Source organism: Kwoniella dejecticola, chromosome 4 (assembly GCF_000512565.2).
Source record: "Kwoniella dejecticola CBS 10117 chromosome 4, complete sequence".
Taxonomy (NCBI): domain Eukaryota; kingdom Fungi; phylum Basidiomycota; class Tremellomycetes; order Tremellales; family Cryptococcaceae; genus Kwoniella; species Kwoniella dejecticola.
Window position 1 is genome coordinate 355,832 of NC_089304.1, and position 21,553 is coordinate 377,384.

A 21,553-nucleotide genomic window follows, 5' to 3' on the forward strand; every position below is an offset into this window, starting at 1 on the left:
GTGAGATTGAACTTTTCCAAGGACACAACCTGAAGGATTCGGTAGCCAAAGGCTTCTTTTGGTTCGGGATTGGTTTGTGTATCAAGATAATGTCAGTCGTAGATATATAAAGATCCTTCTTTGGCGTGATTCGATTGTATCAGTAAGGTTTTGATCAGATCAGTAATCGATGTTGATAAGCTATCTGATGTCAATGTTGATTCAACATGTATTCCCAATAACAAATCGTTTGTCGTCGTCAGGAAGAGATCACTGCAGATGATCGGTGCGTCTCATAATTTAACGCTTGGTTCTTCGGTTTTGAAGTCAACAGGAACAAACAACAAAGGGAAGTTCGAAAGGAGGTCAGTGCGGCACTCGTTCTGACTCAACTCATCATGTGAACTCCACGCATTCTTACATGACAAGTCCTTTCTTTGTATCCCTTTGTCTTCTTATGCATACAACAACATTTTGAGCCTATGCAATGCAGCGTAATGTGACGATAAATGTTTTCCGAACGATCTTGTCAGAAATGAAGTTCTATTCGGTGCCGCTTCGAGCGTTTCAAAATAACCTTTTCTCCTTCTCCCTCTTTTCCCTGAAAAACAAAGCTACATTCCTAGCTACACTCCCAAAGTCGTTCTGAATCTTCACGTCCTCACCTATCCATTTAGGCAACTTATTCTTGATTCGAGGCGTCCCATATCTTTTATCTACCAGTAGGATCGTCGCGTAATCATTCGCATGTCGAATGGCTCGGCCTACTCGTGAATGCAGAACCAGATAAAATCAAATAACGTTATCAGCTGAGTGATGGTCCCTCGAATCTGATCGACAGCGATCACACCCATACAGGGTATGCCTTGCTCATATACAGTGACAACTGACCGATCGACTGATTAACCGCTCGCATACATAAATTCTCGTACATTTCCCTACTCGCATCCTTGCCATTGCCAGGCAAGGTCTCCACATATCTCATGCGTTCTTGAAGCTCGACAGAACCGACATTCGCGAATGGTAATCCGACCATGACCACGCATCTTCCGAGCGTATCACTGAAATTGATGCCTATGTCAAAAATCGTTGCTCAGCATGACAGGACCTGACACGACATATCATTAGCTTGACTGACCTTCAGATAACTTTCCTCCTACGACCGCAAACATCAATGCGCCTGTCTTCTTGCTTTTCTCGCCAATTGCATTGCCCTGTACGCTCAATGAGTCAACATTTCAGTCCTCAAAAAAGGCAACAGGTTTAGAGTCGATTCGAGCCAAGCTTACAGAAGATATAGCTAATGCGTAATCTCGAAGTGTACTTTCCACATCCCCACTCGTCTGAGGCTCAAAGAACAACTAGACCTCTTGATCAGCTGCCAATCCCAGATCGAGATAGGAAGTTCTGGATTGACTTACACTTTTCTTCTCTGCCAATTTAGCCATCAGACCAGAGCTTGTCCAGGTAGATTTCACTTTATCTAGAAAGGCATAAGATGGGAGGAAAACGACCACTCCGTCAGGTACCAGTCCAATCACAGATTGAATGACGGATCCGAGTTCAGTCAACTACCAAGCATCATCCCATCGATGGTCAGTGAAGAAATCGATGTATAGAGCCCGACACGGACGAGTGAGAGACAAAGGCGTTGCTAGGTGTAGACATACGAGCATATCATTCTCCCTGTTCGAGAACCTGAAATCGAACTCCGTCTTTCTAGGCCCAACGCATACGACCTGAGTGAGAAGGTTTTCTTTGGGTATAACGTGTGAACATGAAAGAGTACTGAATTGACTTCGGGGTAAAGACGGAAATAGCTGTTGGAGGAAATCCGATATCTAAATAACGAACGACCCCAGATAAAAGAGGCGTCAGTGCTTGATAAGAGTGCGGTGAGCGCTATTAGACAAACTTACGGGTTCCATAGTTCCTCCGGCCAATATCACGCTCCTGGCTTCCTCGACTACCTCCTTGAACCGCTCAGCTGGATTAAGCAATACATACTTGATTTCCACTGTCGATGTCGATGTCGATGTCGAGCCTTTCTCCGTACCCGTACCCAAGGGGGAAAGAATAACTCGTCCGTCATCCCTAGCATCGACAAGGGAGAGTAAGAACGACTCGACAATATGGAACGAGGCTATCGAGGCGTGTCTCTGCGACGATGTCCTAGACACTTTCTCTACCATCGTTATGAGACCAAACAGATCATAAGCTCATTTAACAGTTAACGAAGCAATCCTCTCAAAAATCATGAAATATTGTTCGCACTCACCCTCTTTCGAGCTATTCTGCTCCGCTAAGAACTCTGAGAACCCACTAATCTTCCTCGCTAATTTACTTTCCTTCAAATAATCTACCAATTCAAGTGGGTTCAACTGATCCGTTCCTTTACCTATCTTCTCCATCAGGTGATTCGCATTCATCACTTCGCTCTTCAATCTGGCCCCTCCTTCTCCTTTGGCTTGGCCATTTTGATTTTGGATGATGAAAGTCCGACAGACTTCCAATAACCCATTCAACAGACTGAGCACTTGACGAATTTTCAGAGCATGTACGGACTTTAATCTGTTCTTGAATCTTGCTAAATATTGTTGGAGCTGAGCGATCGCGCTTGAGATGGTCGTCGATGTGAGTGAGGTAGAGTAGATCGATAACAAGGTATCTATCAAATCTATGATGCGTGTCGCGTAATGCGTACAATCGTAAGCTATAACATGAGCTTGTTGGACGAGGTCAAAGGTGCAGCTTACTGTGGGCCTCGTCGATGACTATGACTTGATCTTTCAGGTTGATGTCTAATGCTTCCCGGGCGTTCTTCTGTAATAGCAGATTATAAGGTAATGTAACGATCTATCGTTCACCAATCTTCAATAAGCGACACTCTCGAAGGCTGGATGCGAGAGAGACGATGCTCACCTGACTCTGCTTGACTGCTCGGCGGGTAGCGTAATAAGGGCAAACACAAGATTTGCGTCCTATAGCCACTATGTCTTCGATATCCTTGACCGAAGCCTAGAAGTGAAGCCAATGGGTCTGAGTTACACTATCTTAGATATGTCCTTCCAAAGATACACTTGCCAGTACAGCATCCCTCGCGTCCAGCATGATACCTTCTTCCGCTTTCGAAGGGAGGAACTCGCATCTGGCTTTACCTAGACCAAAACATCAGCCTCAACCCTTTCCGAAGCAGGACCTAGCCCGTGCGGCGCCAAAAGGTCTGTCGGACCGTCTAGGAGGAGCGCGGACGATGGAAAGATCAACTTACCCGACTTCTGCATGTCCAGACAGGCTTCGTTCAGTCTCTCATCCCCTCCATTCTTCGCCATCGCTCGGACTTTGTCGTTGATACAAAGCTGTTTCCTACTTCCAAGTGGTACGAGACTGACACCTCTGCCTTTAGAGGACGAGGATGATAAGCCAGGACTAGCGCCAGAACTCTGATCAGGTGTAGCATCGTCGTCACCATCTAGACCATCTCTGAGTGGGAACGAGGTTTTGAGAAGTTCTGAAGTCAATTGCCGGAGTTGGGTATGGGTTCTGGATGTATAGTAGATCTGCCGCAAGTCATATGTTAGCCAACACCAGCAGCCCCAAAGCTTCGCCTGAGCTCAACAGAGTACAATAAGCCTTAAATTTACTTTAGGTAAATCCTCTTCTTCGGTCTCTTCTTGCTTGGCTTTCGGCCTTGACGCTTCGTACCTAACCAACGCATAAGCTAAGCTTTCCGCATCAAGTACACTCTTTCACGGCTTTGACACTCTAACACTTTCAGATAGGCGGAACTTACTTTTCCATAAGGTCTCTGACTTCTTTCGAGAGATACGGTCCTTGATCGTCCTCCCCACGTACTTGTGAATCATCAGGTAAAAACTCATCTTCGTCTACGGTAGTGGCTTTATCCTTCCGTTGAGTTTTCGTGTTGGATTCAACTTGACTCGATGTCGATTTACTTTTCTTATTAACCAAACCCCTATTCCCACTTAAACCCATATTCCTCCTTATCTTCTTCTCCCTTTCTCTGGCTTTAGTCAACCTTTCTAACCTCACTTCTTCCTCCGCACGCATATTATCGAGCTTCATCTTGATCGAATGCTCTATCACCCATCCCGGTTCCGTTGGATCATCGTCCCTCAATTTCTCCCTCATTTCTTGGGTGTAGACCTCGGAAAGTCTCTTTTGATGTTGGTCCAGCCATGTTAGGGTCGATGTTAAAAGGGACAAGGATTTACCCGTCCCAGTTGGGGATTCTACCTATCAACCAAGTCAAAGGTAATCAGCAATAGTGCTTCGGTGTTTCGCTCATCCAGCAATCAATATATATCGAACGCGTCGACGGCGAGCGTGATGGATACGATGAGAATTGGCGAGCACGCACAATAGCTATCTTGCCATCTTCTATAGCTCTGAAAACAGTCTGCATCAACTCCAGCTGGATATCGTATGGCTTCGGGTACGGGAATGGGAATGAAGTTGGAGTGGGCAGTCGGATGATTGATCCTGACTCGGACGCAGACTCAGTCGGACCTGGCATAGTGGTGGTCGACCCATCATTGGTCAGACATCTGTCCCGGGTCTAGATGTGGTCAGGCTTTGCTATATTAGCATTGTGGGTCGATTGATTCGGCTTGAAGATGGGTATAGAAGTGAGAGTCAGATTGATCATGACGAGGGAGTTCGAAATTTCCGTCATTCTTGGACCGCGTAAATTGAGACGCGTCTACTCGAGTAACATCGAAATTACGTTGACTTATCTGGCTCTCTCTGTCCGGCTTGCTGAAGAACTTGGAATATTCATACATGACGATCATTGTGAAGTACAACATCTAGCAGAAAAGACGGTGAGAGATGCGAACAAATTCAAATCAGATGATGGACTACATACTAGCTATATATAAGCTTACTCTTGAAGCTCAGTCAATAACAATGAAAGAAAGCGACTCCAAAACCCAAAGAAACTTGTTATAAGGTTCGGAGCCAACTACAACACACCCCACATAGGCTGGTCTTCGCTTCTCAGCATATCCCTCAGAATAGCTTCGGCAAGGTTGGTATCTCTATCACCTTCTCGTAATCCCTTGGAGCCGTTGAGGTCGTGCTGTTGGTATTGGTGTTGATGTTGGTGGGAGACGTGGTATAAACATTTTTCTTCGTCGATGAAATGCCATACTCTAGTGCTGGACATGGAACCGGACCTGGGGAAGGTGATGGTGTGATTATCGATTCGTCTTCTCTTGATTCCGTGCTCTTCATGCTCACATTCGTAGTTGTGTTCTCGTCCGTGGCTTGATTGGTGCCCCCGAAGATGCTCGAAGGGGTAAGTGGTTCGCTGGTGCTGAGAGGCGAGTGAGAGATGGACATGCTGGCTGTTCGGTTGTGCATCGACGGTCGGGCGGGGATCTGGATAGGCCCTGGACCAGCAGTCTGAGTTGGAGTTTGATCGTGAAGACGGTAAGGGTATTGAGTGGAGTGGTGGGGATGATGGAGGGGTGAGCAAGATTTCGGCACCGACATCGATTGATCCTCTCCCATATGTAAATGTGTCGGCGTCGGCGCCATGGTGGATGTTGTAATTGGGATGGATCCGGTCGAACTTCGCGGATGGTAATGTGGTCGAGCGTGCTATTGATGGTGCGGACTTATCAGCAATCAGCTCCGTGATTTAGGTGATTTGGATGATATCATACGATGAATCCGATTTTTGATATCGAATGAAAGGGCTAGGTAGAGTATAATAGACCGAAGAATTCGCTCAACTCACATATGGTAGAGAAGAAGGGGTGACTGCATTGAGTGAATACGGCGCCCATTCACCGTCGCCCTCTTTCAGAGACTTTATTCTGTTGGTGTGATGTTCGACCGACTGAGGCAGACAGTGTAGTTCCCTGAAAGGCGATTTGAGGTGTGTTCGCGATATCGACGGAACGCTATTTGATCGTCTGTGTCGTGCCGATCCGTGGTGCGGATGATGATGGGCGTGAGTGCGAGTGGACTCTGAGGAGAGGGATGTAGGAGTAGGTGGAGTAGAGGGGGGTCTTTGAAGTCTGTGATGCAGATAAGGGTGACCATAAGGGGCGTGATGGTGTGGATGATAAGTGTTATGATGGTGGTGATGAGGCGAGTGATGTGAGGTAGCAGTAGAGGTAGAGGTAGATGAGTCTTCCAGTGATCTGAGTAGATCATCGAAGGAAGGCAATGTCGTTTTGATCGTTGAAGGGGATTTCAACGGCACGGCGTTGTTCAGCAGTAATGCTGACATCGTTGTAATCTGTTACTTCTGTGTGCGTGTTAGAGTAAGTAGAACTATTGTTATTGTCAAATAATTTGTTATGTGTTGGTCTTGTGCTGGTCAGTGGGTAAGGAGGAGTGACAGTCTCAAAATCAGACGAGCTTGAGGATTCATCAGTATATATATGAAATAGGACTTGTGTATACATTAGTAGACTGTCGGATCCCATCGCAATATCGCATTCATCTAAAAGGGATGAATCGCATCATAAAATGTTTTCTCTTTCCTTTTCGCTGGGAAAGAGGAAAGACAGCCGATGAATCACACGACAAAAGATCAGTACAATCTCCGTCTCCATACAACCGTGAGTATGGAAGCAGCCCCACACAGCGATTCATCTCCCAGTGAATGAATGGGTGAATTGATGGGAGCCAAGTGAGACAATCAAAATCGGAGGATACCGTTGAACACCATTTCGATCCGAGGTCATCCGACTTTTCGCACTTCCATTCAGATCAAATGGGAAAGCTCGTACAGTTCGAAAGTGAGCATACGGCCGTGCTGAGACTTTGATCTAAGATGTGCGCGCGTATACAGATGAGGCAAATGGGGATCATCATTCTCCTCGAGACCGTGGTGCTGGGAGATTCGTTACCTTGATTACCGGTGATTCTTCTCATCCAAGCTACCAATGACTGTAACGCTGGGTCGTTCACCGCTCACTCTGGGTCTGGCTTCCAGGTGATCATGCATTGCCCATCTCATTGCGCTAGGGTTACAGTATCGAGTTATCTGAACGCCGAGCGGAGAAAGGCATCTGAATGATGCTGATCCATCCATTAGATCGGAAGACCTCGCACAGCAAGAGTATGGAAGTGAGAATGGGATCAAATGCCACAAGGCGGTAGTTTGGCTATTACCGGAAATTCACCTGGGGACTCCGCATTGAGTAACTCCACTTTGGTGCATCGAGCTGAGCTTGGACACGATGAGGGATGAGCATCACCACACGCCACCTCACACGATGCACTCATCCTCATTCATCCCACTCGTATTCTCACTTTTGTCCCTTCTTCAGCCTCTTTCGATTACACCAGAGCCACACACGCCCTAATCGCCAATCGTCATAGAGCGTCTACACGTCTACCCTACTCCTTCTCACGTCATACTCTTACACTTGTCCAGCCAAGTTTACTGAACCTCTCGATTTAATTCCATTCAGATTCTATCAAAATGGTTGAAGCAGTAATTAACCCAATCAAACAAGCTACCGAGTCCGTCGTAGCAGCTGCCAACGATTTCGTAGCTGGTAAACCCTCGACCACTGAAGAAGACGAGAAGAAGATCGCTGATATCCCTAAAGAGGATGACGGTCACAGAGTAAGCCTGCTCGCTCATGCCAAAACTATTCGATGTGCGAGCTTACAACGCGTCGGTCATTGACAGGTCTACATCGGTAACCTCTCTTACGCGACTACCGAAGAACAAGTCAGAGAGTTCGTTGCCCCTGTAGGCGGGGAGATGTGAGTCAGCTTCCTTTTCCTCTATCGTGAGAGTTGAAAAGCTGATACCCCTTGATCACAGTAAATCCGTTCAACTCCCTACCAAGTTCGGCAAGCGACCCGCCGGATACGCTTTCGTCACTTACACCAATGGCACGGACGCCAACAAAGCTGTCGACCAACTCAAAGATAAAGGTGAGCTTCCTGAACCATGCAGCCGACTGGCTGAAAGCTCATTAGCTCATAAATTGCTGTCTCCGATGCACGCGTAGAACTCGATGGAAGACAAGTCAAGCTTGAACTCGCCCGACCAGCTGAGAAAGTGCTCGAGATCCGAAAGCAGAAGGACGAGCAACGCAAGGAGAGAAGAGAAGCTGCCAACGCTAAGAAGGCTGAGAAGGCTGCTGAGTCTGCTAAAGCCGCTGGAGTGCCCACCAACGGCGATGCTAAGCCTGCCGAAGGTGAGGAGAAGCCCAAGAAGAAGAAAGCCAGCAAGCCTAAGGCCAAGGTAAGTCGACATGATCACCTTGGTTTCTGAAAAAGGTTGACCTGTCGTTTGCCATAGAAATCTCGACGAAGAGTTCCTGGCGAGGGAGAAGATGGAGAGGCTGAAGCTGAGGGTGAAGCATCTGCGGATGCTGATGCCGCCAAGCCCGCTTCCAAGGGCAGAATCGATGTGAATGGCGGTGCCGCTGAGGGCGAAGTCAAGGAGAAGAAGAAGAGAGCACCTAGACCTGCAAGGGAAAGACAACCCCGACTCGAGCTTACAGGCGATGATTCCAAGGTATGTGTCAAGTCTGCAGGGCAGTACAGCAATCATAGCAGGAGATCATTAGCTGACAAGTCGCCTGTGTAGAACACCATTTTCGTTGCCAACCTCCCATTCTCCGTTAACGATGAATCCCTCGCTACCATCTTCACCAACCTGTCTATCAAGGTGAAATCCGCCAAGGTCGTCCAGGGTATCCGAAAGCCCCGAGCTGGTGCCGCTAGGACTTTCAAGCCTTTCAGAGCATCCAAGGGATTCGGCTTTGTCGAGCTTGAGAACGAGGCTGAGCAGAACGAAGCCGTCGAGAAGGTCGACGGGACTCTGATCGAAGATAGGAAGATCACTGCTAAGATCGCAAAGGAGATGAAGCCCATTGAACAGGAACAAGTGGCCGATGCTCAGGCGTGAGTCAGCTAACTATAGCCCCTTAGTGCCTCAATGATCATGAGGTGGACGGAATCAGCTGATAATCCTGCGCTTGCGCATATTAGTGAGACTACTGCCTAATCTCTTGCGGAGGAAGGAGCGACCGATTAACCCTAAGCCCCACGATCACCTGTAGACTGTTGCTTTAGACGCATCGATCATGTCGGGGAAGAAAATACCAAACGATAAAAAATATGTACCTTTGACGATCAAATCAAGAACGTTGAAGAGGCTATGTAGGATAGAAGTGGAAGTGAGGGTGAAAGCGAAAGTGGAGGACGTTGAGGCGTGTTGACGCTTTAGTGATGCGATGTAAACACCAATGCATCGATATGACCCAAAGAACTGGTTCGTTTACAAAACAAGTTGTTATCGGACGCCTCAAGCTACCACGACGAGGGTCGACTAGACAGCACATTGCTGTTGGCGTGCAAGTGCTGATGTCCTACGTTTCGACCCTCTTGATTGCCTCAATCATTGCGATGGATGAAACGTCTGATCTGGCTCGGGATCGCCTTTATACTGTTTGAAAATAATAGGCAAGCTTGATCCTTTGGTATGCAGTGTTCCTTCGACATACGGCCTCGTACTCATCCTGTCAGCAATCAAAGTTCAACTTTGTCAGCTTCATCTCGAAGGCATTTGTTATGGGGAGAAAACAGGCTGATGATCTTAGAAAATGAAATAAGTGGGATAACGCACATATTCCACCTCCATACTTTCTGATCCTCCTTCGGGGTAATTTCGAAATCCCTGATCAACTTGAAAAACATAATCTTGATCTCGATCAAAGCCAACTTGTATCCTATACATCGTCTGGGCCCATCGATGAAGGTCATGAAATTGGGCCAAACCCCCGGTCCGGGGGGTACGAGGGTCGGTATCGAAGTTTTCCTTGGCATTTTACTCAAATCGAATTTCGGTGTTGTCGGTGTAGGCATGGGTGAATATATCTGTGTTGGCCGTTCATCCCCCGTCGATGATTTCCTTTCTGACATCGTCGAATGTGCGGGAAACATGGGAGTCATTGGACTTAGAGGTACTGATGATCGTCTGACGATCTTCGGGTTCGAGTCACCCTTCTCTACCTCTGCTCCAGATGAATTAACAGACTCGGGTATCGGATCCAATGGTGTCGATGGAGAGGTCCAAGGTGAGTTGAAAGATGGGAATGTAGCTGTAGAAGGAGTTTGAGTGGGTTCGAGATTCAAGCCGAGAAATCGAGAGGGGTTAAACACTTTGGCGTCTTCTCCCCATATATGGGTAGATGTGTGTAGGTGCTCGATCGGGATATGGATCTGATGACGAGTAAACCGACAGTCAGTAAAGCGGTTAGGTAGTTTGAGGAATTGAGGATCGACGACAAACCAGTTGACCTTTACGGATCTTGATCTCATTGACTATTTTTCCATTGGTCAATTTCACAGGCTGGGAAAGAGGTATAATATCGTCTTTCTGAGCTTGTCTGACCTGCAAAGAATTACGCCGCCGAAGTTTATCCAGATAAACCCATATTCGCGTGTCATTGCGCAAAAGACTGCAAGGACTCACTGTGCCAGGCAAAGAAGGATTGATCCGCAAGACCTCTTTGACCACCGCATCGAGGTACGGCAACTCGTCGATCTGATCGTAAGGTAAATTATCGCCGCATGCCAATAATTCTGCTCGAAGGGTATCTTGGATCTCTGGATGCTTCGCTAGCTGATACAGGCCCATAGCGATGGTCCCGCTGCGGCCTCAAAATCTCTTATCAGCCTTGCGAGATGAGTCCGATAAAGCTGGACAGACAGACAGAGGGACTTTACAGATCTCGAAAAATGGCCTACTCACGCAGTCGTGTCTGATCCAGCGAACATGAAGGTAGCCAATTGACCAGTGATCTCATCATCCCTCAATTTCTGATCGGGAGTCATGCCTTTCGTCATGTTTGACCGCACTGAAGCATACTCAGTCAGGAACACGGGCCATAGGATCCCCCGAAGTCGACGTAAAGACTCACACATCAACGTCAGGAGATCCCTGTTGTCACTTGCGGCCTCTCTTTTGCCCTCATCGATCTCCCTCTGTCGTTCACGCATGATATCTTGAGATAGCTTCTCTAGCGGATCCATCGCTCGATCGACCAGCATCTTATTATCGCTTGGCTATCCGCGCCAGAATGCCCATCAATATCGATCACTGTTGCTGTCTGGGCTCGGGAAGAGAGGTGCGTGGTCCATCTTGAAAGCTTACCATGATTCTCTCGAACCAAGGAAAAATCAACCCGATGACAAATTTCCAGCCGTAGAAAGGCATCTGCATCTTCTCGTACCTCTCGAACAATTCCCCTCCTTCGCCTTCCCAGTCGCCCGTTGAATCGAAAGTATGATCGATCCCTACTTGTCCAATTATATCGAACGTGCATCTCGAAGTAGATGCGTAGATATCTATTTCTCGAGATCCAGGTGGTAAGGTTTCGTTTGAGGGTGAATAGGGTGTAGTGAGTCTGGGATTATGGATGAGGTTTTGGAATATATCGCGAAGCTGTTTATCAACATCTTACTGATCAGCCCTACAACTGAATGTCGCACGTCTCGGGGATCCTCAGGCTGAGGCGATGTATGGCTGACTGTACTGTACTGTAGTGTAACTCACTTGAACAGCTTTCTCCTCTACGGCCTCGCTCATGCCTCTCAAGCCATTCCTACTGAACAGCCTCTGCGCGACCTTGCGCTGGATCTTATGTCGTTCACCCTCAGCAACTATCAGGCCTTCCTTCATGTACCGCCTGACCAAGTTCCTGAGGAGTGGGGATTTGAAGTATATCTGACTATGATTCAGGACGTGCGATAATGCCCTCGGATCTAATGTGAACAATCTGTGATGAACCGCGAAGGGACCTTTGACCATGAATGTTGTGCCGTATTTTTCTATCCACTCATGCACGGTGGAGCCATGTAGACTAGTGATTCATAGACAGTCTCATCAGCGCAACTCACAACTTGTGTGTCCCCATGTTCACTGAGTAAAATTGGAATCCTTACTTCATGATTACGCTGGAATGGCCATCCATCCCGCGTCCACCTGATGGTCCCGGTAGATTCCTCAGAGGCGATGTAAGAGGTTTAAGCACGAAGATGTCGAGGAGGAGAACTGCTGAGAGGACGAGGAGAGCGCATATTGTCTCGAAGACTGTTGGAAGTCGGACCACAGCGAGGGCATCGTAGACAGCTCGCATTGTGTTCGTCTGAACGAAGAATCGTTGCGTACAGGAAGGGAGACTACGAGGTGGATTGTATATTGCTGCGATTCTTTCTGATTGAAGTCAGCATGCGACACCTCTCGAAATATCGGTTCGTGAACAGACTCACTTCGAGCTCTAGAGGTCCCCCATTCCGCTAGCTGGGAACAGCTGATTGATCGATCTTTGATCATACAACCACACATACACAGAGTCGACAAGGCAGTCAAGATCACGCCCTTTTGATTCATTGGGCTTGTGAACCGTCGGTGTGCATGTACCGCATACTTCCGACTTGGCCCACAACGGCGACATGTCTGATGCAGGCTGATGGGATCTAGAAGCATAATTATATTCGACGCGACCCATTGTTTTCAACGGGTCCATCCTTTAGTGCCATAACAGGTTCCTTATCGGAAATTAGTTCTGGTATTGTCTTCGGCTCACCGACTTCCTGACTGCGGTATCTGATTGTTCGGACCTGTGAGAGCAGCGATTCGCAAGAGAAGATTAGATATCAACCTGATCTCGGTCTCAGGAACGGATCTAATTAACTATTTGTGCATAAAAGTCTGGGAAAAGGCCTTAAATAGACTGTGGCGTTTGAGGGTGATCGACGAAATGCTTATTGTTCTTTTAGGGTATCTTTTCTTCAGAATGCAGCATGTCCTGAATTCACAGGTGGAGAGCTTAGGACGAATCGAAAGCACGCAGGAGATGCACGATGATGGCGTAAGCATTTTATGGTATGGCTATGGACTGGAGAGAAGAGATACGAAACAGTTTGGCTGGTGGCTACTGTGTGTCTGGATACTGAGAACTGAACCATGCTGCTTCTCGTTCGGGGACCTTTCCGGTTGTGTGGTACGAGTACGCGCCTACTTCCCGAAACTCTCCTCCGTTGTGTGCCAGTCTTCGTCAGATCGATGATCGCCGTTGTAATGGGCGGATGAGCGGTGGTCATTGTTGCGTCGAACAGTCAATGGCTTGGGACTGTCGCCCAAGGATCCCTGCTGAGCACTTGTAGTATCGTCGACGGAGGCGACATGTTGAGCATTCGGAATATCGTCAAACGCACTGCTGGAGCCCAGTCTCTGAGTGAAGGAAGACCCAGTAGCACCCGTGTCGGGATCATTTGGCGCTCCCGAGGTGTAAGTCTGAGCAGGGTCCAGCGGTGGCGAGCATGCATTCGACGAAGTGAAGGGGCGCTGATTATACGCATATGAATTAGTCGATCCATCGAAAATCGGTTGTTCGAGTCCATAAGATCCGTATCCACTAAGTGCAGGAGGATACGCATCTTGCCATCAGGATCTCCAGCCGTCCGTACGTAGCCTTGGGAGGGATACTGGTCTGTTCGTAGATACTGATGTCCATTGTGGTAGTCGAGAGGCTGATAAGTGTCTCGATTGTACGTCCTCGTGTCAACTGTAGCATAATCATCGACTTCTGGACCAGTCTCATTGGATTCACCTGCGATCGTGTCAGACATCTATGTGCCGGGTCAAGAAGGACTCAAAGCTTACTCTTGGGCTTGATACGTTTGCTGAGTGACTGGATCGCACTATTGGCACCGCTTGAAACCTTATGTGGCGTGTCAGCGACGTGGTGGCCGAGACGACCAAGCCCGTGTAGGGCTCTTTGATCGAAGCTTTTGGAAGACGCGGTGTCAGCTGAAGGGTTGGAGGCCATTGTTTTGGTAGTGTGTGTCTGAGGCTGTGTGTGTATCTGGTCAAGGATGAGCGGTGCGAGGGAAAGTATAAGGTGAGGCGATTACAATGATGACAGGAAAGAGACAGGCCAAAGGGCCAAAGTGACGGAAAAGATGCTTTTTATAGATGAGAGAGTGATGCACAGTGAATATTGAGAGCTACAGTACGTCAGAGAACGCTCGAAGTCCGCAGATAGCCAAAGGAAGTGGGCATAAAGGTTTCAAGATATCTGACATGTGTTTTGTGGAAGTTCATCCGGCGCGTAAAGATGACGACAGGTCTCATTTGCCCTGCTGCGTCAGGCATTAGGTGCAGCAGGTCTAATGCCTTGAAGCTGCGGCCATCCTTCTCAGAACAAGGGGAAAGTAGCGGGTGACATCACAAGGATAGTCTCTTCACAAATAATGTCATGATGTGAAACGACCATCCGCATGAAAAAAGGTCATTCACGCCGAGGGGAAAGACTGAACGTGTCAATGCGCGGGTGTGGTCTCGGACAGCTCGAGAATGACAACGACAACGACAATATGCTAGCTGCCCTCGCTCAGGGGTCAAGATTGTCGAAAGGAGATTCCCTCTTGCAGACGATGTAAAAGCAAAGGCATCACAAGGTCAAAATGCTTCTTCACAGACCTCTTGTCAGATGCTTGATTCATGCACAAGAGTGAGGGGTCTGCGAGTGACTTGGGAAGAATTGTTTTCACTGTACATGAATACTGAGACGTAGATGGTCAACGCATGCAATTAGACAAATGCAATGCATCTATGTTTGATCGGATTTTTGTTCTTTTGCAACAATGCGAGTAAGATTGAGAACTACTTTTCTACTCTATTCGAACAAGATCTCCCAGTCCGACACAACGCCTACCCCAGGATTCTTAACTATCAAAACACTACTCTCTCCCTCTTTCTTGCCATTCGACGCCGCTCCAGGCTTATACTCAAAGGTCAATTCGACTCCATCGGATCTGATGGATTTTGGTTGTTTCGCCAGACCAAGAATAGTTATCTGTTCAATCTTGACATGCGAGATAGCTTGTGCCCAAGTATTATTATCTTCGTACGGTACCACACCCTTCTCCGTAGGCGAAGAACCAGCTGACTTAGGCGTAGATTTCAGGGTCTTGCCATTGAATACGAATGATCTCCAAATGTATTCTCCGTTGATGTAGCCATAGCCAACCCCGTCATCTTGATATAGTTGACCGGTGGCTTGACCGTTTTTATCGAGAGCGATGGTGAGTGTGTAGGGATCTTGCCACATCAATGGAGATGATCTTCTGACTCTCTGTCTGGAAGGTACGATCGATCCTCCCCGGATGAGTAACGGGAAGGTCGATAAAGGGGTCTCGAGAGTGAGTAGTTGGTGCGCTTTCGCGGGGTACAAGTGGTTAGTGAAGTAGTTGTAGTATGGCTGCACAAGGGAAAAAGAGTATACATGTCAGTAAACTCCGACAATCGTAGAGAGATCGATGAAGCAATTCAGCTGCCGGGACAAGCTTACTCACCTCAGCATCAGAGAAATACACCTGAGAAGTCTCGGCGCCTTCCTGAACGACAGGCTTGAATAGTAGCCCAGAATCGCCAACATAGTATTGATCATCGATCGCGAAACCTTGCTCGTCTTCCGGGAAGACAGCGTATTGCGGTCTATCGTAACACAGATGCTTCAGCTATAATCGCCGAAGCATCACAAGTTACTAGCTGACTTACCGCATGATAGGCGAACCGGTCAAGCTGGCGTCGTGGAAAGCATTATACCAAACAGGTAATAACTGATATCTCAACCTGATGATATCCCTCAAGTATCCTCTAATAGGTTCATCGAAGAGGTACGGTTCTCGTCGTTTCGTATCGATGTGCGCGTGAGCCCGGAAGAATGGCATGAACGCTCCTGCTTGATACCATCGGACCAGCATCTCAGGCGTGGGATTTCCGAAAAATCCTCCAACATCGGCTGTCAAGATCGTATCAGCCAACGATTCTCCATAGCCCAATCTTGAGTCAACTGACCTCCGCTGAATGACATTCCAGCGATATTGTTGGAGAGTAGCATGGCGGTCTCACCAGCAAGGTGTTCTGCAAAAAATCAGCGCGTAATTGACCCACTTTTAGACAGAACTCACCCCAGTCTCCCATGTTGTCTCCAGTCCTAAACGCGACGATCAGCCAATTTATCATCAAAACACTTGGATCAGCTTACCAGATCGCTCCGAATTTCTGGGATCCAGCGAAAAACGATCGCGAGAGGACGAAAGGTCGTTGTGCGGGGGTCTCTCTAGCGATCAATGCTTGAGCAGTTTGATTGTGCTACGGAGCCCAGATTAGCCTTCCAATTGGGCTAGACAAAAACCCAGAACTGCTTACGAAGAGCATGCCGTTGATGTTGTGCACATCCCGATGTTCCCATCCGCCTGCGTGGATATTGTCTCTCGGCATACTGATCTCTGGACCATCAAATACAGATGGCTATCACCTTTGTCAGCTCATCAATCAGCAGAAGCGGCTTACTTGGGCTTACCTCGTTCATGTCGTTCCAAATGAACAGCGCGTTGGTAGATTCCTATGAGGGGTGATGTTCAGCGTGTCGATCTCGTGAAGAACCAGATAAGATCTTGATGTGACATAACGGAATCGCTAACCTTCCAAGTCTTCAGATCGAACATCTTCGTCCACCAAGCCCAGGAGTTCGGGTTGAAGAAGTCAACGTAGATACTGCTTCCGGGCCAACACCATCCGTCGTAATTGCTCCCATCTGACTTCCTGACCTGTATATCTAGATCGCGAGTGTCCGTATAGATCCTGTACGAGTCCGATTTCTTGACGTGCGGATCAACGATCGCGACCATCTATGTGGAGCAAATATCAGCTATCCATCGCAGACGTAGCTACTCATCTCTCGGAAGCTGAGCGTACCTTTCGCCCTTTACTAGCCACAGCATCCAGCATCCTCACAGGATCAGGGAAAGCATTCTCGTTCCACTCGAAATACTTCCTGTCCGCTGCATATTCGATATCTAGCCATGTCACATCTAACGGGATATCGTGCTCGTCAAACTTCTTGTCTACAGTCAAGACGTCATCTTCGTCGTTGTAGTTCCATCGACATTGGTGGTACGCGGTTGACCATTGCGGAGGGAGAGGCGTTGGTCCAGTCAATTGTGCATACTGCTCAAAGAGATTTTGCGGTTTTGGACCGGGTAATAACAGTAGATCTAAAATACCGGATTCCGATACCCAATGAGTCCTGACTGCATCGTCATCGTGCCTCACGTCCACAAAGGTATCGGATCCAACTAAGTTGAGGACTCCAACTGAGTGATCGGCGGAATGTGCGTGAAGTAGAGGGATCGCGCCGTACAAAGACATGGGTGAGTCGGCGAGGTACTCGAAGATGTCTACGTTGAATAATCGATATGGATCCGAGTAGTAGGCGTTGGGACCGGTCGTGTCGGGCAGAGACAGTGGGGAGGCGTGTTCAGGAAGACCATAGACGTGTTTGACACCTGGGAAAGTCAAGTCAAGACTGAAACCCTCGGGGCCTGTGCGTGTGGATTTCAGCTCATCCTTGCTGCATGAGAAGGGGGTAAAGTTCGAGCTTACCCTTGGGTTTACTATCGGTCCACCTTTTCCATGTTTCTTGGAAAGCATCGACGTCGCTCTCCTCGAACCAGCTTCTGTCCTGCTCGTCTCCCTTTAGAACCATTTGTTCGGAGTCACCAAGTATCTCTTCGGTCTTTATAACTTCCTTGTTTCTGAAATGCTCCATGTGGAATAATGATCTTTCGTTGAAAACAATTTCGGGCTTTCCATTTCTCAATTGACTGATTTTGAGCGGAGAATGCTGAATTTCCAACGATAGCTTCGATGAAGTTGGACCGTAAGAAATCGTGCTTTTACCGGAGGCGGTTTTGATGCTTGCTGAGGAGGACAAAGGGGGATTGGGGTCAACCAAAGCCCATTTAGCGGTCTCGTTATACCTCTTGAATTGAGTTTTAGTATCGATCTCATCTATTCTGATTCGAGCTATACCATCACCGTCGGCCAAGATGTCAACTTGCAGCTCGAACTGGATTTCCGGGTACAACGAAGACGTTAGAGGCCATTTCCAAGAACCTTCTCCTACTGCCTGAGGTGACGCCAGTGTGTAAGGTGAAGAGAATGTCCTTGATGGTGCAGCCTCTTGCTTAGAGGCTATAGAGCGCAGTCTTCTGCAAAAGGATGATTGCGAGCATTTCTTGAAATCTTCTTCCTTGACTCCCACGGTGAAAGGCAGTAGCAGGACCGCTATACCTAGGAGAAGGGAAAGAGGAGACGAAAATGCGGGCCTCATTGTCCGACCCAGCTAAAGCAGCGCGGATCAGTCCCGCTTCTCTGTTTATGATAGGGATGAGGGGGCCAAGCAACAAAGCAAGCGGACCAATCGATGCTCGCTGTGAATGGGTATAAGCAAATTGAGTATTGAGAAGTGGACACCTAGACCGTTTCAAAGTAGACATCGAGACATGCAGTAGTGCATCTACGCGTCAGTGAAGTGGGGGAAAACGTGGGGAAAAATCAAAAGCCACGTTGTCAGGTCCAGTGCTTTGTTGCTTGTACTTGTGGATGCTAATTTCCGGCATGTGGCAATTTGCCACTTAGTACATTTCAGTCAATCGACCGATTCTTGTCGAACCGCGTAATCTCCCAATATCCAACTCAAAAGTCCACTCGAGGATCACATAAAATCGGTTGGTCGCAATCGTATGGATATATAATCGCTCTCATCTTCTATCGATCTCTTCTTGTCACAATCAGCGTATATCACCAGGGTGGATCTTGACGATCTGAACATCGACTCCTTTCTTATCTCACTGCTCAACGAAATATCGATATATCGAAAACAATGTCAATACGAGCTATCTCATTACGTCGATTACCTCGACAGTCAACTTCCATCCTTCGACCATTACTATCCCGATCGTACGCCACCCCCCAATCCCCTAAGCCGTCCAGAAATGCACCACCCCCGTCAGGCCTAGAAGGTCTGTTTGGAGGAAGTGGTAAAGGTGGAACTACCGTTGCTCCCAAACCACCAGGATCGGAACCTCCTTCTGGACCTTCACAGCCGAAAAATCCTGAAGGCGGTATCCCTTCCGAACAATTGCCTGAAGATCAAAGGGAGCCATCGGGAAGCGATGAGCCCAAGCGTCAGAGACTGAGCGAGCAGCTGGGTGGCAAAGCAGGCAAGAGGATCGGTACCGGTGGGTCAGGCGGCGGCGGTGGGTCAGGAGGATCGGGCGGTGGACCTTCTGGAGGTGGACCAGGTATGCCGGGTGGTTTTGGCGGGATGACACCGAATCAACTCCTGCTTGCTGCTCTGTCCACTTATGCCCTCTGGAGCATAACCCAACCGGATGATGTACGAACGAAGGAGATCACCTGGCAAGAATTGTAAGTACATCACCCCATTTACGAAATCGGCCGATCGATATTGACGATCTTTCCCTGCAGCCGGAACTCACTGCTTGCACGAGGCTTAGTATCCTCGTTAGAAGTAGTCAACAGGAGTAAAGTCAGAGTACACATGCACAGTCCACTCAACTCTTCTCAATCCTCCCAACCTAACGCCACCGGATCCTCCAATCTCCCTGGTCCCGATCATGGTCCAGCACCCTACACGTTCACCATCGGTTCATTAGAAGGATTCGAATCATTGTTGATCTCCACTCAAGATGAGCTTGGCATACCAGCTGCCGAACGTATACCAGTATCCTACCGAGAGGAGATCTCGACGTTCCAGACCATCATGCACTTCGCTCCTACCCTTCTTATTGCCGGTCTGTTGCTCTGGATGGCTAGACGAGGTGGATCAGCGATGGGTGGTGGCGGATCCGGAGGTGGTATCTTCGGTGTAGGAAAGAGTAGGGCGAAGATGTTCAACAAGGACGAGCAAGTCAATGTACGATTCAAGGATGTTGCTGGTATGGATGAGGCGAAGGAGGTGAGTCAGCTGTTTTTGTCCGGCTAATTCTGACAGTCAAGCTGATCTGCTCTGCGCGTTTTTCCAGGAAATCATGGAATTTGTAAAATTCTTGAAAGAACCCGCAAAGTATGAGAAACTAGGTGCTAAGATACCTCGAGGCGCTATCCTGTCCGGTCCACCAGGTACAGGTAAAACCCTCTTGGCTAAAGCGACCGCAGGTGAAGCCGGTGTACCTTTCTTATCAGTATCCGGATCCGAATTCGTTGAGATGTTCGTCGGTGTCGGTCCATCGCGAGTCCGAGATCTCTTCGCAAACGCCAAGAAGAACGCTCCCTGTATCATTTTCGTTGATGAGATCGACGCCATCGGTAAATCTAGAGGAAAAGGAGGATCTTTCGGAGGGAACGACGAGAGAGAATCAACATTGAACCAGCTGTTGGTAGAAATGGACGGTTTCGGCACGAATGAGCATGTTGTGGTTCTGGCGGGTACGAACAGGGCGGATGTCTTGGATAATGCCTTGATGCGACCTGGACGATTCGATCGACACATCGCGATTGATAGACCGGATATCGGTGGACGAAGACAGATCTTTGGTGTGCATCTTGGCCCGTTGACTCTGTCAACCGACTTGAAGAGCGAGAAGATCGCGGAGAAATTAGCTCTTTTGACACCAGGGTTCTCGGGTGCGGACATCGCCAATGTGTGTAACGAGGCCGCGCTCAGAGCTGCTCGACGAGGTGGAGATGCCGTGACGGAGGAGGACTTCGATGGGGCGATCGAAAGAGTCATTGCTGGTCTAGAAAGAAAGTCAAGAGTGCTTGGCAAGGACGAGAAGAAGACTGTGGCGTACCACGAAGCGGGACATGCCGTTTGTGGATGGTACCTTGAACACGCCGATCCCCTTCTGAAGGTGTCTATCATTCCTCGAGGTGTTGGTGCTTTGGGTTACGCTCAAGTAAGTTGCGTCTTGCTCGGCAACTTTGTCTGCTTGTTGACAACCGATCTCTGACTTTTCCTCCCCCCGTAGTATTTACCCAAGGAGCGATTTTTATTCACTACCCAGCAATTACTAGACCGAATGTGCATGACTCTAGGTGGTCGAGTCTCCGAAGAGATCTTCTTCGGGAAAATCACAACAGGTGCTCAAGACGACTTACAAAAGATCACCAAGATGGCCTTTGAAGTTTGTGCAAACTACGGTATGAACCCCGAGATCGGACCTATATCGTACGGTGGAAGGGATCAACAATCCGAGGGATTCCAAAAACCTTTCTCCGAGGCAACTGCGGAAGCATTGGACAAGGCAGTCAAGAAGATGGTAGTTGATGCGCATACGCGAACAACCGAGTTGTTAGTCAAGCATAAATCGGATGTGGAGAAAGTCGCACGTTTGTTGTTGGAGAAAGAGGTTATAACGCGAGAAGATATGCGATTGACTCTGGGACCTAGACCTTTCGAGAATAAGGATGAGATGGATGAGTATATTGAGGCGCAATTGGATAATCTCCACAAGGAGAAAAAGGAGCAAGAACAGTGAGTGTTTGTTTGCTGGCTTGTGAATTGGGTTTTATGGTGGCGGCTACTTTCGTATACTGACCAAGAGGTATTTATCGGTAGATCTGGCGATGGGCCGACACCCCAATTGGCTTACAAGCCTGTCGATATCAACAAGGTCGATTAATTAGTGTTCAAGAGCAATCATAAAACCGAAACACCTTTCATCACATAATCATCTATATTATTCG

The 21,553-nt window shown here is 48.2% G+C and overlaps 7 protein-coding genes across 7 annotated transcripts; 2 read left to right on the forward strand and 5 right to left on the reverse strand.

The window, feature by feature from the left end:
- Positions 1-546: 546 nt before the first annotated feature.
- On the reverse strand, positions 547-4,516 carry I303_103400 (uncharacterized protein; the record flags this gene model as incomplete). Its single annotated transcript, XM_065968748.1, has 15 exons — positions 547-743; positions 871-1,053; positions 1,118-1,193; positions 1,269-1,340; positions 1,401-1,550; positions 1,650-1,820; positions 1,899-2,164; positions 2,258-2,656; positions 2,736-2,835; positions 2,902-2,997; positions 3,064-3,137; positions 3,251-3,539; positions 3,624-3,684; positions 3,773-4,236; positions 4,361-4,516. 15 exons carry the CDS (start codon positions 4,514-4,516, stop codon positions 547-549), a joined length of 2,754 nt encoding a protein of 917 aa, XP_065824820.1.
- A 494-nt stretch (positions 4,517-5,010) lies between these two features.
- I303_103401 (uncharacterized protein) lies at positions 5,011-6,241 on the reverse strand (the record flags this gene model as incomplete). Its single annotated transcript, XM_018406747.1, has 2 exons — positions 5,011-5,604; positions 5,744-6,241. The coding sequence occupies 2 exons, from the start codon at positions 6,239-6,241 to the stop codon at positions 5,011-5,013; spliced, it is 1,092 nt and encodes a 363-aa protein (XP_018263555.1).
- A 1,203-nt stretch (positions 6,242-7,444) lies between these two features.
- Positions 7,445-8,890, forward strand: I303_103402 (uncharacterized protein; the record flags this gene model as incomplete). Its single annotated transcript, XM_018406748.1, has 6 exons — positions 7,445-7,591; positions 7,658-7,734; positions 7,796-7,908; positions 7,986-8,221; positions 8,279-8,497; positions 8,570-8,890. 6 exons carry the CDS (start codon positions 7,445-7,447, stop codon positions 8,888-8,890), a joined length of 1,113 nt encoding a protein of 370 aa, XP_018263556.1.
- A 492-nt stretch (positions 8,891-9,382) lies between these two features.
- On the reverse strand, positions 9,383-12,125 carry I303_103403 (uncharacterized protein; the record flags this gene model as incomplete). Its single annotated transcript, XM_018406749.1, has 9 exons — positions 9,383-9,503; positions 9,611-10,206; positions 10,277-10,378; positions 10,460-10,637; positions 10,739-10,844; positions 10,908-11,052; positions 11,141-11,431; positions 11,543-11,849; positions 11,932-12,125. 9 exons carry the CDS (start codon positions 12,123-12,125, stop codon positions 9,383-9,385), a joined length of 2,040 nt encoding a protein of 679 aa, XP_018263557.1.
- Positions 12,126-13,006: 881 nt separating this feature from the next.
- On the reverse strand, positions 13,007-13,820 carry I303_103404 (uncharacterized protein; the record flags this gene model as incomplete). The annotated part of the gene is made up of 3 exons (XM_018406750.1): positions 13,007-13,336; positions 13,408-13,601; positions 13,655-13,820. The coding sequence occupies 3 exons, from the start codon at positions 13,818-13,820 to the stop codon at positions 13,007-13,009; spliced, it is 690 nt and encodes a 229-aa protein (XP_018263558.1).
- Positions 13,821-14,669: 849 nt separating this feature from the next.
- Positions 14,670-18,173, reverse strand: I303_103405 (uncharacterized protein; the record flags this gene model as incomplete). Its single annotated transcript, XM_018406751.1, has 11 exons — positions 14,670-15,254; positions 15,349-15,490; positions 15,554-15,797; positions 15,854-15,919; positions 15,967-15,992; positions 16,044-16,150; positions 16,208-16,309; positions 16,362-16,403; positions 16,483-16,689; positions 16,757-17,382; positions 17,444-18,173. The coding sequence occupies 11 exons, from the start codon at positions 18,171-18,173 to the stop codon at positions 14,670-14,672; spliced, it is 2,877 nt and encodes a 958-aa protein (XP_018263559.1).
- A 552-nt stretch (positions 18,174-18,725) lies between these two features.
- I303_103406 (uncharacterized protein) lies at positions 18,726-21,489 on the forward strand (the record flags this gene model as incomplete). The annotated part of the gene is made up of 5 exons (XM_018406752.1): positions 18,726-19,273; positions 19,334-19,823; positions 19,891-20,763; positions 20,836-21,341; positions 21,426-21,489. The coding sequence occupies 5 exons, from the start codon at positions 18,726-18,728 to the stop codon at positions 21,487-21,489; spliced, it is 2,481 nt and encodes an 826-aa protein (XP_018263560.1).
- Positions 21,490-21,553: the final 64 nt, after the last annotated feature.